Below are 13,658 nucleotides of genomic sequence, written 5' to 3'. Positions count from 1 at the left end.
GTCCATCAGATCTATGGTAAATTAATTTATTGCTGGTCTGGTAGACTATTTTTTAATAAAATGAAATATGAACTATTTTTTCAAAAGATTGTGGATTATTAAATTATTGTGTTTAATTGTCTCTTATTAAAATAGAAGAATATAAAAAGAGGAATATATATAAAAAGGGCATCAAGAAATATAACAAAACTAAAAAGTCGTTTAATATGTAAGATCCTAATTTACAGGTAGATTAATTATTGCATTCTCAATTCTCTTATCATTTTACTTCCACTAGCCTCTAACTATTGACAACGATAACGATTCTGACATGACGTGTCTGTAAATAAACCAAATAAGAGACAGCAAATCTTTTCTCCCAAGGTAATCTAATAAATCTGGTAAATAAAATTACTACATTTCTTCCACGTACTTTAAGAAACATATTTCAATACCATTTATAATTTTTTTTTTCTTGAAAAGTCAATATTTGCTTTTAAAAAATAGTAAATACAAATCAGATTTCGATATTGATTAATTACACTTGAAAGTTGTAGCCGAAATGGTTTGCACGAAATTTGTCAGTTAAAATGCAATAACATAATGATGATATTTGGATCCCAAATACTTGAGGGAGCGTTTAAATGTTTCACAATTGAAAAAAAAAAAAAAAAAAAAAAAAAAAAAAAAAAAGGAACCTTTTTGTTGACGTACAATTACAACAACACTAGAATTATTGTTATTATTTAAATTATTAAAGGAGTTGCGTTATACATTCAATCAAATATGGGAGAAATTAAGGTGGTACGTTAGTTATATTTTATATACAGGTCCCACGTAAAGACTAGAGTGCCATATTAGTTTCAGGTCAATATTTTGCAATTGTCCTCCCAATGTCATTTATTCTTCTTTTTAAAAAAAATAATAATAAAGAAAACCTACGACACCCACAAAAGCAAACATAAAAATAACGGTAATTAACCGACTTTTGGCACCAGTGGTGTCAGACAAAACAAATCCTTCAGAAGTGTTATAATAAAGAAGGAAAGAGATTCGAAACACAATATAAGCTATTTAAAGCTAGACTTGTTTTTATGAGCACGAGAGGTGCTCAGTCTGACTCTCTTGGCATTATTTTAATATTTAAAATCTACAAACTTATTTTTTTTCACTAGTTAGGTGGGTATCTAATTTTCTCTCTCCTCTCTCTCTCTCTCCCTCTCTCTCTCCCTACGTCTGTTTCACGGTGAAGACTAGCAAAGAAATCTCCGGCATTGACTAAGCATATTATGAGATTACCCACTTAAGGTAAACCCAGATCGGTGAGCTTTTTCCAGACTTATGAAACTGCATTTCACAATTATTTATTATCCAATTCTAATTTATTGACAGACCCAAATGAAGATCCTTTTTTTTTATGCTGAAGATTTTGTGTCATTAGTTGTTTTTTCTATTCTGAATCCTGACCATCAAACCCGGATTCACCATCACGTCAATCTGAAAGATTTTTCAGGTTGGCTTTTGCTTCTTCTTTTTCCCTCACTTAAAGAGCCATAATTATGCTATAATTTTATATTGTCATTCATGCTTTACACGTTTTTCCATGGGAGTTAAACTGCATTAGCTGGGGTTGTGCTGTTGAGGATCTTTTGGGTAAAAACATGATTCTTCTGCATTAACCACTCAATGACTCTATCTTCACTTTTCCCTTTATTCCTCTCTTTCCTCTTCAGATGAGATATGATTTTCTCTCTTTACCGTGTCCTGTAGGAATAAAGAAGAAATGAGGGTGGAGAGAAAAAAAGGATAGACCCAAAAAAAAATTCATGCCCTTCAAACATTTTGTGATCGACCCAAGAAGGTAAACTGCCAAAAAACCAAGAGAAGCATAAAATTTGGGGTCATCTTCTCTGAGCTTCGGCGTGATTTTCGAGGATGAACTTTCTTGGCGGTTTCTCGATTCCACACCGCGAAGAGTTCCAGCTGGACGGTTGTTGGATTCCAGCAAAGCCCAAAAAGACGGCCATTCCGGCAAGATTTGATTCGATCCTTGATGACCCAGTAGACAATCAGCCGAGCCCCGAGAGTTGGACACAAACGGTGCCAAGTTACGACAGCTTGGCTCAGATTTTCGACACTGGTCCGCAGATGGGTCGGATTCCCGGGCAGTTTGGGTCGGGCGGGAATATGGCGAAGAGAAACCCGACAACGAACAACGTTCCGGGTCCCTATCAACAACGTGATTGGAACAATATTCCATTGATGGAGCTTTTGTTAGGAGGAGATTCTTCTGATTATGCCGTCACGGAGAATGCAAAGAGCGCAGATTTGAGAATGGCACCAGAGAGGCCTCTGATTCCAAATCGACAGGCTCACTTGAGGGACGAACAAGAGCATTGTGGCTCAGTCAGTTTCGATTCGGGTTTCAGCTATCAGTCTGAATTTGCGAATCTGCATAGCCAAAACGAGAGAAATTGGATTGGATCAAGTGGTGGCATTCAGTTGCACCGCAATCAAATGGAAGATTTGGATAATCGTAATGTCAATGGGTTTACACAGGAATTCCTATGTAAGTGTTCAGTTATTCTCTTGATTGTTAAGTTTGTCAAATTCCAACAAAAAATATATGATTTTATTATTTGAATAATAGCTTCTCTCTTTTTTTTTTTTTTTTTTACAAATCTTCTTCCACAATGGTTTCCTTTGCTCCCTCAAGAATTCAAGTGAAACTCTGCTCTAACACAAATAACATTCCTAGGAACTCGTTTGATATATTTGTTCAAACCATGCATAATAAGATGACCATTTTTACAGTAAAAAATGAAAAAGAAAAAAAAAAAAGATAGTGTTTTCTGTTTTTCAGAATTTCTTATTCACACAATCACTTCATGAAATGAGTTAATTTTTAGATGACCTTGATTTTGCCACCAGCGTATTTACCAGGGTACTCAAAGGCAGATGATTTACTTTTTTGTCTAACTTTTATATGGAACTGGGATTAAATGTATAATCTCTACTTGATGATCTGATATTACATGCGCGCAGATGATTCATCGATGCCTTCCAAGCCAATCTATGATCTGAATCTCTCGCCAACCATCAACGCAGCCCATCTCACAAATCATACCAATTTGCTCCACTTCACATCATTCGAGTCCTTACAGAAGCAGCAATCTGAGTCAACGTCGATATCAGAAGAAGGTATAAGCCGCGGAAAAGAAATGTCGGGGAATTTAGTCCAATGCGCCGATGGAACAATTCAGCAAAATTGTGACCAACTTTTTCAGAACATCGTGGATTCGTCGTCCACTGTCGTTTCGACACCAGTCAAAGAAACTGCGATTTCCGAGAAGAAAGGTGATCTGGGCATTGATCTGAACGAGACGCCTCAGCAGAAACCACCCAAGAGAAGAAAACACAGGCCCAAGGTCGTCAGGGAAGGAAAGCCCAAACGAACCCCAAAGCCCGCCATTCCAAAGAATCCAGAGTCCAATGAGAACCGATCGGGAAAGAGGAAATACGTTTGTAAGAAGCTTCCTCGGGATTCGGGAGTAGAAGTGATCGACCTTACAGGAGAGACAACAGAATCTATCAGCACTTCGGTTCCTAAAGCCTGCAAAAGAGTCTTAAGCTTTAATCTGGAAGAGATTGATAAGAACAACCTCGACATGGCTGTACCGCAGGAGACCAGTAACGAGAATAGAGGCAATCCTGACGATACCATCAACCACCAATCAACAGACCTTAACGGAACAAGAATAGTGTCAACCCTGCAGAGTGAAGCACCTACAGGATCAGAAAGTCAAAAGCCAAACGGTAATGTTTCTCTACTTGATAGGAAAAACAGTCGTTTCATTGGGTTTAGTGAAAGAAATTAAGATGAATTGTTTTTTTTATTGAGCAGGTAGACGTGAAATTGACGGAACTGCTAATCAGCAGCAGACAAGAGAGGTATGCGCTGAAGGAATAGGAAAGGCTAATCTGGAAAACGTCACACAAGTTGATCCGGCGGACCTTCAGAGGGTTAAAGACCTGATGAGGAATGTGTTTCAACCGGTACCCAAGACTCCCTACAAATCCAGTGAACGAAGAGGATCGAAGAGAGATCATTCTCAAACCGTCCAACAAGCCCGTCTCTCTGCAAAGGAATGCACGGCCTCATTGTCGAACGGCCACACCATGCACATTGGACAAGGATTCGATAAGAAATCGAGAAGTGGAGACGGCTATAGGCAGAACAAGAACATGTCTTTTGATGCCATTGTAGCCAAAGGGGGGATTCAAAAACACGATCTCCATCTGATGTCACGAAATTTAGAACAAAGCTATAGTGCACTGCTGAACTCTCAGCACAATACCAGTAGGCTTGGAGACAGGGACGTCAGTGATGCAAGCAAGTTCACCAGTGAAAATTATGTTCAGTCTATAGCTTCAGGTCATAAATCACACACGGGAACCATAGGATCTACTTCGGCTTATAATCCTCTTACAGCCTCCCTCCAAGTGAACTCCGCTGCACAAGGGCATATCCAGATGTTCCAAACTGACTGTGTTAGCACACCAGAAAAGAACCATATGATGCGCACCCCGATACAGGAAAAACCTACAAAAAGAAGAGGTAATTTTTTTTATTTTGATTAAAACCATTGATAGATATCTTCAAAAGTACTGTTTGTGTGCTCTTATCTGTTCTACTGAATTGTCCTGACATCAATTACCATGTAATGCAGGTGCAAAGGAGAAGATTCCACAAACTACACCAATAGATGAGATCACATATCGACTTCAGATCCTTGATCTAAATGGAAACAGCGCTGGTTTACAAAATAGTACAAACCAAAATGCACTTGTCCCATATCAGGGAGGTGGAACACTTGTTCCATATCAGGGTGACATTTTAAAGAAGCGTAAACCACGGCCCAAAGTGGACCTGGATTCAGAAACAAACAGGATTTGGAATCTTTTGATGGGCAAGGAGGGAAGCGAAAATGCAGAAGCAGCTGACGACAAGAAGGAGAAGTGGTGGGAAGAGGAAAGGAAGGTGTTTACGGGACGGGTTGATTCCTTCATCGCACGTATGCACCTCGTTCAAGGTGCATTAATTTCTTTCATCCCCACCAATTTTTATTTCTCATAGATTACTTCAAATATTTGCAACAATAATGTTGGTAATCATTGTTTATTCCAACAATTTTTGAAAAAATCACCCTATATAATTACTTATAAAGTCTAAAAAGGGGGACACAGAGACGATTGTGCATGGCCAAACAATTGGTGCCTTTATAATTGAGGGTTCACACACATCACTCCAAAAAAATCCTATTTATTCATTTATTTATATAGATGATTGTAGGAAGTTTAAAGTGAACGGAAGTCTCCTTCACATTTCAAGCACGCAGCGTACAATTTTTAGGACTGTTACTTGCCTGCTTTTTAAAACTTTTGTGTGTACAAAAATTATCTGGGAAGCAATAAGGACTAACGTAATTGAGCGTATTGTCTTTGCTCTTACTGCACATGTAATGAAAATTGATATACCTCAGTTCAACACAGAAAGTTATTGAACAGGGATAAACCTTAATTCAAGTGGGTGACTTATAGTTACCGTGCATTTCTGTGGCAATGGGAAAGCAAGCAAAATTAATAAACTGTCTGCTAGCAGTCCCTAATAATGTATTTATCGTAGTGATTATCAGCAATTAATCCAATTATTACACTATATAGGAGATAGACGTTTCTCACGATGGAAAGGATCAGTTGTTGACTCAGTAATTGGAGTTTTCCTTACTCAAAATGTCTCAGACCACCTGTCAAGGTACAATCAATTTTGCAGAACAATTTTGAGCGTACCTGTAACTTGAATGACGTTTACTTAATACTGTCCCGCAGCTCTGCGTTCATGTCCATGGCGGCGCGGTTTCCTCTGAAGCCGAGAACACAAGTTGAGGTTGTGACAAACGTAATAGACATTGAAGTGCCAATAGCGACGATAAATCCAGATGAGGCCATTAGATGGCATGAAGTATCAAGTAAACCAACCAACCAAAACAGAATACCCCGGGAACCAGTTCAGCATCAGTACGGAAATGATACCCTGGGGACCAGCAAAGAGGCACCAATTCAAAGTTCCGAGGAAGAGTTCATATTGTCACAAGATTCCTTTAATTCCTCGGTAACGGAAGTTGTTGGAGGGATAAGATCCAGCTCAGGCTCCAACTCCGAAACAGAAGATCCTTCTATCGGATGCAAACCCAGAAATGGCCAAGTTTCAGCTTTACCAGAGTTTCTACTGTGGGAGAAGTCTTCTTCGGTACAGGAAGTTTGCAGTCAAGTAAACGGATGCACGGTATTGGATGGAAAATCAAAGTATGGACAGATGAATCTGTCCCAGACAAGCACAGAAACAATGAGACATCTGGGCTGTACTTCATTCACCATTCCAGACAATCCTCACCATCTGCACAGAAATGATAGGTTGACGAGCCATGGAATATCAGACCTTTGGTGGCGCGAACCCTTTAGTGAAGAAAGCACATCCTCGTGGCAATCACCACCGTCCACATCTGCTAAGGGACCAGAAACTGTTTCCAAGAGCTCAAGAACTGAAAAATCCGTTTTAAGCTTTGATAACTCCTCTAGGGTACAAAGTGGACCTTGGTGGTTTCAAGAAACACCAACAACCAGCCCTGATGCATTTTTTAGCATAGATTTTACCAACCAACCAAGCTCTGCTGTACCCATACCCAACACTGCAAACAATCAATCTTCTTGCATTAGCGATCACCAGAAGGGAAACAAGACGGTCTCAGTGAAGAGCAATATTTCGATAGAACCAGGAAAACATACCGAAGCGCTCAACAAGCTGCAGAATTCCAGTAAGCTTGCAGAGATGATTGTCGGAGCAGGAGATTGTAGCTCTGCCGCAAATTCGCATGTACACACAAAAAATAAATTGGTCAAGGTGAATTCAAATGAGAAAATATCACCTTCCAGCCAACCTTCCACTGTTGCAACAACTAAAAATCCTAAGCCGAGAAAAGCAAAGGCTGAGGATAATAAGAAGAATGCAGTCGATTGGGACGACTTGAGAAGGAAGGTGAAGAGCAGTTGTAGGGAAACTGAAAGAACAAAAGATTCAATGGACTCGTTGGACTACGAAGCTGTTAGAACGGCTAATGTTAAAGACATTTCTGATACAATCAAAGAACGTGGGATGAACAACATGCTGGCAGAAAGAATGAAGGTTTTTTTCCTCTCTCAATCCACTTGCATGCACACTTTTACACTTTCCAGCAACATTTCGTACAAAGTTGCTGCAATATAATCAGATTATCTCATAAATACTACAACAATCACGTTGCAGGAATTCTTAAACCGAGTGGTCAAAGATCATGGGAGCATTGATCTTGAATGGTTGAGAGATGTTCCCCCAGATAAGGCAAAGTGAGTTGCTCCCAATAATATCACCGGTTCCTTTAAGAATATCAACAAATGGCCAGGTTTGCCAATGTTTAAGACATCACTTGATAAATAACCATGCTTTCTCTATTTTATACAGGGATTACTTACTAAGCATTCGAGGGCTGGGATTGAAAAGTGTGGAGTGTGTTCGGCTCCTAACACTCCACCATCTTGCATTCCCAGTAAGGGTCCTTTATCTGCATATTAGTTAATAGACACAGTGAACCAAAGTGTTGCTTGTCTTTTCTTTTCCCTAGGCTAATCGACATGTTGCATTTTCATTTTCATAAAGGTTGATACAAACGTCGGAAGAATAGCAGTACGTCTAGGTTGGGTCCCTCTCCAACCACTTCCTGAGTCTCTTCAATTACACCTTCTGGAACTGTAAGTATTCATATAATCCCATAACAATTGAATTAATAATGTCGTCGTTGGAGATTCCTGACCAGTCCTTTGTAGGTACCCGATACTCGAGTCAATTCAAAAGTATCTCTGGCCAAGGTTATGCAAGCTTGATCAACGGACACTGTAAGTCCATAGCTCAACCCATTAATAAGTTATCTTAATTAGTCATCCTTAGACACAAATTATAGCATGGTATACTCGAATAGCTGTCATTAACTATTAGTCTAGAGAATTGTTAATAAATAATGAATTACCCTGGTGCAGGTATGAGCTACACTACCAGATGATAACATTTGGGAAGGTATTCCATTTTTCTGTCAATCCTGCATTCCTTGGCTGAATATGTATTTCTGAATTAGCATAAAAATTGAGATTTTCCATCTTTTTAAACAAATTCCTATGCAGGTGTTCTGCACAAAGAGCAAACCAAATTGTAACGCCTGTCCAATGAGAGGAGAGTGCAGACATTTCGCTAGTGCTTTCGCAAGGTATGCAGCTAAACAAACAAACAAAAAAATGCAGCAAATAATATCTCTGTTCTTCTGTGAGCAAGCCTTGAAAAAAAAGTGTATTAAATACGGTACTAGTCTTGAGAAATTATGTCTAGCTTTTAATTCACAGAACAAGTACTTAGACAATTAGGTTAATGAAAGTAGGACAGTTGTACTTAAATTCGCAATCATGAGATTCATAAAACGAATAAAAAACCACACTCTAGGAGATGATGCAATAGCTAAGTTTATTTGCAGTGATTTGGTTTTAAGGAAAATTATCTAGATCAAGAAACGATATGTAAATGATAAACCGTACGTCAAGGACGAAATATAAAAGAGAATTGGCAAAGCACGAGTAAACCACGGCCAACTATATGTATGTTTAACTTAACTTAGGAAAGAGATATCACTCTTCTTGGACATCCTTGGTCCTACATTTATTTAACATCAACAACGCTCATGCAGTGCAAGACTAGCCCTTCCAGGTCCAGAAGAAAAAGGTATCGTGAGCTCAACCGTTCCTCAACCAGAAGATAACAACCCAGGTGTTGTTATCCATCCTATGGCCCTACCTGCACCACATCACAGCGCTAGCTCTGTTGGAGAAGTTGGTTCCTCAAACAGTAAAAGGTGTGAGCCCATCATTGAAGAGCCTGCATCCCCAGAGCAGGAATGCATAGAGGAGATAGCACTGAGTGATATAGAGGACTTCGAGGACCCCAACGAGATCCCCATCATAGAAGTCGACATAAAAGAGTTCACGGAGAATTTACAAAGCTACATGCAAAACAACATGGAGCTCCAAGAGGCTGATATGTCTAAAGCTTTAGTTGCCTTGAATCCAAATATGACTCATATCCCAATACCTAAGCTGAAGAATATCAGTAGACTCCGTACAGAGCATCAAGTGTAAGTACCTTCCTATTGTAGAGAGCAAATATAGATTGCTATATATGACAGAAATGTCTAATATGTTTCTAGTGTCCATTACTAGCTTGGCCATACTCAGGAAGCATATAGTAAAAGCCTATGCTATTCATCTGAAAACGCAAATAAAAATAAGTATATACTCACCAGCATTAAGTCAAAACAGGAAGAAACATCATCTAACGCCTCACTCCCTGGATCTATTTGCAGATATGAACTCCCAGACTCACATCCTCTGTTGGAACAGGTGAGTTTATTCATGTACTTCCACTACAATTTAATTAACTTTGACATGATGTTCTCAGTGGTTAATAACAATGATACTTTACAGTTTGATAGCCGAGAACCTGATGATCCGAGCCCATATCTTCTTGCTATATGGACACCAGGTAGGCACGGCATGATATTAATGAATTTGAATACTAGTACTCATTGGGACATAGTTTGCATGTATTGAAAGTAACCAGAAAAAGAAAGTAATCTGTTCTAACTAAATAAATACATAATTAAAAAACTAATCTCGTCTCCATGGCTCCACTGACAAAATACTAAATAAAAATCTCTCAATATGATACAGCAATATAAAACTGATTTTACAAATTTCTTATGCTCAACTTTTTACACATGTTGCTAGGTGAAACTGCAAATTCAATTCAACCACCAGAGAAATCTTGTGGCTCGGAAGCAGACACATTGTGCAGTGACCCAACATGCTATTCATGCAGTAGCGTGAAAGAAAGTAATTCCCAGACAGTCAGAGGGACAATTTTGGTAACTGAACATGCTGTCTACGAAGAGACTTAAAAAGCAAAATGTATATAATTTACTTACTTAAGTTTGCCTTGGATTACTCAGGTACCTTGTAGAACAGCAATGCGAGGGAGCTTTCCTCTTAACGGCACATATTTCCAAGTTAATGAGGTTGGTCGTCCAAACACGAGCTGATTAACCCTGTTTCCCGAGATAATTCTCGATCATAAATTAAAAAATTTAAAAAAATATATTAAAAAAGAAACAAAAGGGGTACACTTAGTACTCTTTTAAATGAACAGAAACTCTAGTCTTCCAGTTCTACTAAGTCATTCATGTTACATCACATGATCGGGAAAACTATAACAGACATGCACATCAATATGTTTCCACAAATATAATAGCATTTTCTAAAAAAAATTAAAAGCTGATGTAACACAAGCCACCTTGTTCTCAGTTTGATATAGATTAGCTGCTTTTTCAATTCCCTTATGACAGTGACTGTTCTAAGCTGTGAAAGTTCAATTACCATGCAGATGTTTGCAGATCACAAGTCTAGTCACAATCCAATTGACGTTCCTAGAAAATGGATATGGAATTTGCCGAGACGAACCGTTTACTTTGGAACCTCAGTATCATCAATCTTCAAAGGTATGGAAAGACCGGTCAATAATCGTTTACCTTATAATCTTTCCGAAGGATAAACAGTTTACTGATCAATAAACTATCTATCTTGCAGGCCTCACAACGCAGGGGATCCAATACTGCTTCTGGAAGGGTATAAAATACAACTTTTTTTTAACTCTTAGATAGGGATTTTTGTGGAGGTATTTACTTTCCTTGATTTAACTAATTGGTGTGGACTTAAACATGCAGGGTTTGTTTGTGTAAGAGGGTTTGAACAGGAAACAAGAGCACCACGTCCGTTGTCGTCCAGACTACACTTTGTCGCAAGCAAGTTGATGAAGACAAAGAAGGATGAGAAAGACTGAGGCTGAGACTGACAGTCACTACTAGCAGAGGGTACAAAGCAGGGTCTGTAATGTAATCGGATAAGACTCCAACGGGATGATATCAAGATCGCTCGCTAACATGTTGTACATGCACTTATACTTCCTCTAACATGAAATGAGTTCAACCACATTTCGGCCAGGGAGAGCAAAAGCAATCTCACCACGGGAGATCCCATAATAAGAGGGAAGTAGTTTGTACAAGACTAGATGACCATTTTTTTCTGTTTGAACCATAGCGATTCTTCATCGTCAGGCAATTGTTTCTTTCCCAAAAAAAAGGAAATAATTGATCGATATTAAAAAATGGGATGTACGAGTTCAAAAGGTACAATCCAGTGCGATTAAAGAGAGGCATTCTTTGGCAATAAAGGAACAGTTGATTGACATCTACAGATTTATATCACTGACTGGAGACACTAGTTTTGGAAAGCATTGTTTGGGTAGTTGGGTTCAGGGTTACAACTATAACAGAAGTTCTATCTCTGGTTTTACTTTTATCAATCATAAATGAGAGTAAATCCCGTTAACTGCTTTGTCAGCCTTGATAAGAACATATACCAATATCAAAACTAAATTTCTGTGGTGCCAAATTTCCTGAAGCTTAATCTGCTACTATGCAAGTTCCAACAGGAAATTTTGGCAAAATGTGTAAAATTTCAGAAACAATACAAGGGAAATGCTCAATTATACAAATTCTAAACTATAACCTTGATTGACATAAAAGTTTAACCCCTTTTTACCTCCAAAATTATGATTATCCTGCTACAAATCACTTCACAAGAGTAGAGTAGACGCATAAACTCGTACACAAGAAAGTAACTGAAATTCATCCAATTTCACGGACGGTTTAATAACAATACGAGAACTTATACAGTATCGAACAAAGAAAGATGAATTTCTAACTCCTGCCACGGCGTTAGTCTAAACAAAAAGAATAAGAATGAATCACAATACACAGATGAGCCTAAGAATATTAAACAAACTCAATTCCCAAAACATAAGTTTATTTCCTTTCACAAACTAAAGAATCTATAGGCATTGAGGATAATCACGGAAATGAAATTCTCAAAAGCTGAATGGTTACGATCGTTCTAATACAAACATCTAAAACCACAACATACTAACTGGAAACACTTACAACGAAACCCAAAAAATGCCTCGGACACTGAAGCTAGGGTTCAGAGATTGCAAAGGCGGTGATGAGAGAAGAAAAACGAACCGGACAGTGTCCATGGGGAGAGGGAACTTGAAGACGCCATGGAAGCGAAATCCTCAAATCGCTAGACGAGAGTCGAGACCAGAGATACTATTTTTGCAAAACTCCATTTTATGAGAAAGAGGTCCGAGTCTTACTAAGGACTGATTGAAAGAAACTTGTTAAATTTCTTTTTAGGATTGGATTTGTTTTGGTTTCGCGCCTACTCATTTTCCCTCCCTCCTTTATTGAAAAAAATGGTTTCTATTGGCAAACTCTATGGATTCACACACATCATTCCCACTGGAAACCTTTTTTTTTTTTTTTTAGAAATGGAAACAATATTTTTATTTTGGAGAGAGAGAGAGACATTTTGGGAAAGTAAAGACGATCATAAGGACAAAAAAAAAAGAGGTAAAAAAATAACAAAACAAAAAAACAAAACAAAAGTCGTCACAAAAGTCGTCACATGTCGTCGTCTGACGAAATCACGTGATTACTCTGAATCAAAGTTGAAACAACTTTGTTTCTTATTATATAATAATTTTTTGGGCTATGCCCCGCATAGTCCACATATATGTTGAGTATTTTTTTTTTTAATAACACATGTACATATGTAACAAAAGAATAATTTAAAAAAATGATATAGTTTCCAAAAGATTAACATAGCACAATACTATTTTTTTCAAAATAAAACATAGCTTTGTAACAACAATTTTTCAAGGTAGTAACATTATACACACATAGACCAATAATAGAAATATAAAGAGTAAATTGATTTATAAAATCAAGTTATTGTAATATTTTTTGTAGTTATATATTATAGTATATATAAGTAATTTAATAATACTTTTTAAATCTAAGGGATTTGATAAATAACGTTTCTAATTGTGAAGTTTGTAGCCCATAAATTTTGTAACGGTGAAGTATTATGAACATCTCCCTCGAATTGTGCACGTGGTCAATTGTTTAGCCCCTGCTAACATTTTAATTTTTACTATACAAGCCATAGAAAAAGGCTGATAAGCCTATCATCCATAGTAAAATTTGACTTTTATTTTATATACTTCATCATTTTTTTGTTGGAAATTTCTTAATTTACAATTTGAAAACTGCATTAGTCTGCATATACGAGTACATTTTATGAAAAAGAATATGTTTGAAAATCCACTTTAGGGTATGTTTTTATACTGGCTGGCGGAGCTGTGTCTTGGAGAAGCACCAAGCAGACATTGACTGCTACTTCCACTATGGAAGCTGAGTTCGTATCTTGTTTTGAAGCTACATCACACGGTGTTTGGATGAAGAGTTTCATATCTGGGCTTAGAGTTGTTGACTCCATTTCTAGGCCGCTTAGAGTTGTACTGTGATAATTCAGTTGATGTTTTTATGGCTAAGAACAACAAACGTGGAAGTCGAAGCAAGCACATCGAC

At 37.8% G+C, this 13,658-nt stretch overlaps 1 protein-coding gene and 1 long non-coding RNA gene across 4 annotated transcripts; one reads left to right on the top strand and one right to left on the bottom strand.

Moving 5' to 3' along the window:
* Positions 1 to 1,131: 1,131 nt before the first annotated feature.
* On the top strand, positions 1,132 to 11,555 carry LOC149378974 (transcriptional activator DEMETER-like). 3 transcript variants are annotated; one of them, XM_089603191.1, is made up of 22 exons: positions 1,134 to 1,287; positions 1,372 to 1,492; positions 1,750 to 2,548; positions 3,025 to 3,795; positions 3,884 to 4,597; positions 4,710 to 5,072; positions 5,704 to 5,794; positions 5,869 to 7,222; positions 7,343 to 7,422; positions 7,538 to 7,622; positions 7,733 to 7,824; positions 7,900 to 7,968; positions 8,110 to 8,146; positions 8,251 to 8,333; positions 8,805 to 9,248; positions 9,477 to 9,513; positions 9,598 to 9,655; positions 9,901 to 10,037; positions 10,122 to 10,187; positions 10,553 to 10,667; positions 10,756 to 10,794; positions 10,893 to 11,555. In XM_089603191.1, exons 3-22 carry the CDS (start codon positions 1,915 to 1,917, stop codon positions 11,006 to 11,008), a joined length of 5,385 nt encoding a protein of 1,794 aa, XP_089459317.1. In that variant the 5' UTR covers positions 1,134 to 1,287; positions 1,372 to 1,492; positions 1,750 to 1,914; the 3' UTR covers positions 11,009 to 11,555. The 3 variants fall into 3 exon arrangements, with proteins under 3 accessions (XP_089459316.1, XP_089459317.1, XP_089459318.1); XM_089603190.1 differs by lacking the exon at positions 1,372 to 1,492 and having other exon boundaries at positions 1,132 to 1,287; XM_089603192.1 differs by lacking the exon at positions 1,372 to 1,492 and having other exon boundaries at positions 1,134 to 1,301.
* Positions 9,751 to 12,555, bottom strand: LOC149378973 (uncharacterized). The gene is made up of 2 exons (XR_016294166.1): positions 12,249 to 12,555; positions 9,751 to 10,217 (listed from the first exon to the last, which is right to left on the bottom strand). It is a non-coding gene; the product is annotated as an uncharacterized LOC149378973 (long non-coding RNA).
* Between the last annotated feature and the right edge of the window lie 1,103 nt (positions 12,556 to 13,658).

The sequence above is a fragment of the Urtica dioica genome, chromosome 12 (assembly GCF_054948205.1).
Source record: "Urtica dioica subsp. dioica isolate 48M chromosome 12, U.dioica_male_clone48M_v1_H2, whole genome shotgun sequence".
In the NCBI taxonomy this organism is placed as follows: Eukaryota; Viridiplantae; Streptophyta; class Magnoliopsida; order Rosales; family Urticaceae; genus Urtica; species Urtica dioica.
This window is presented reverse-complemented; position numbering and strand designations above follow the sequence as displayed.

Coding starts and splice junctions, on each gene's coding strand:
- LOC149378974 (XM_089603190.1), top strand. CDS start 1,915: ATGAACTTTCTTGGCGGTTTCTCGATTCCACACCGCGAAGAGTTCCAG. Junction 4,598..4,709: donor AAAACCTACAAAAAGAAGAG/GTAATTTTTTTT, acceptor CATGTAATGCAG/GTGCAAAGGAGAAGATTCCA. Junction 5,073..5,703: donor ACGTATGCACCTCGTTCAAG/GTGCATTAATTT, acceptor TACACTATATAG/GAGATAGACGTTTCTCACGA.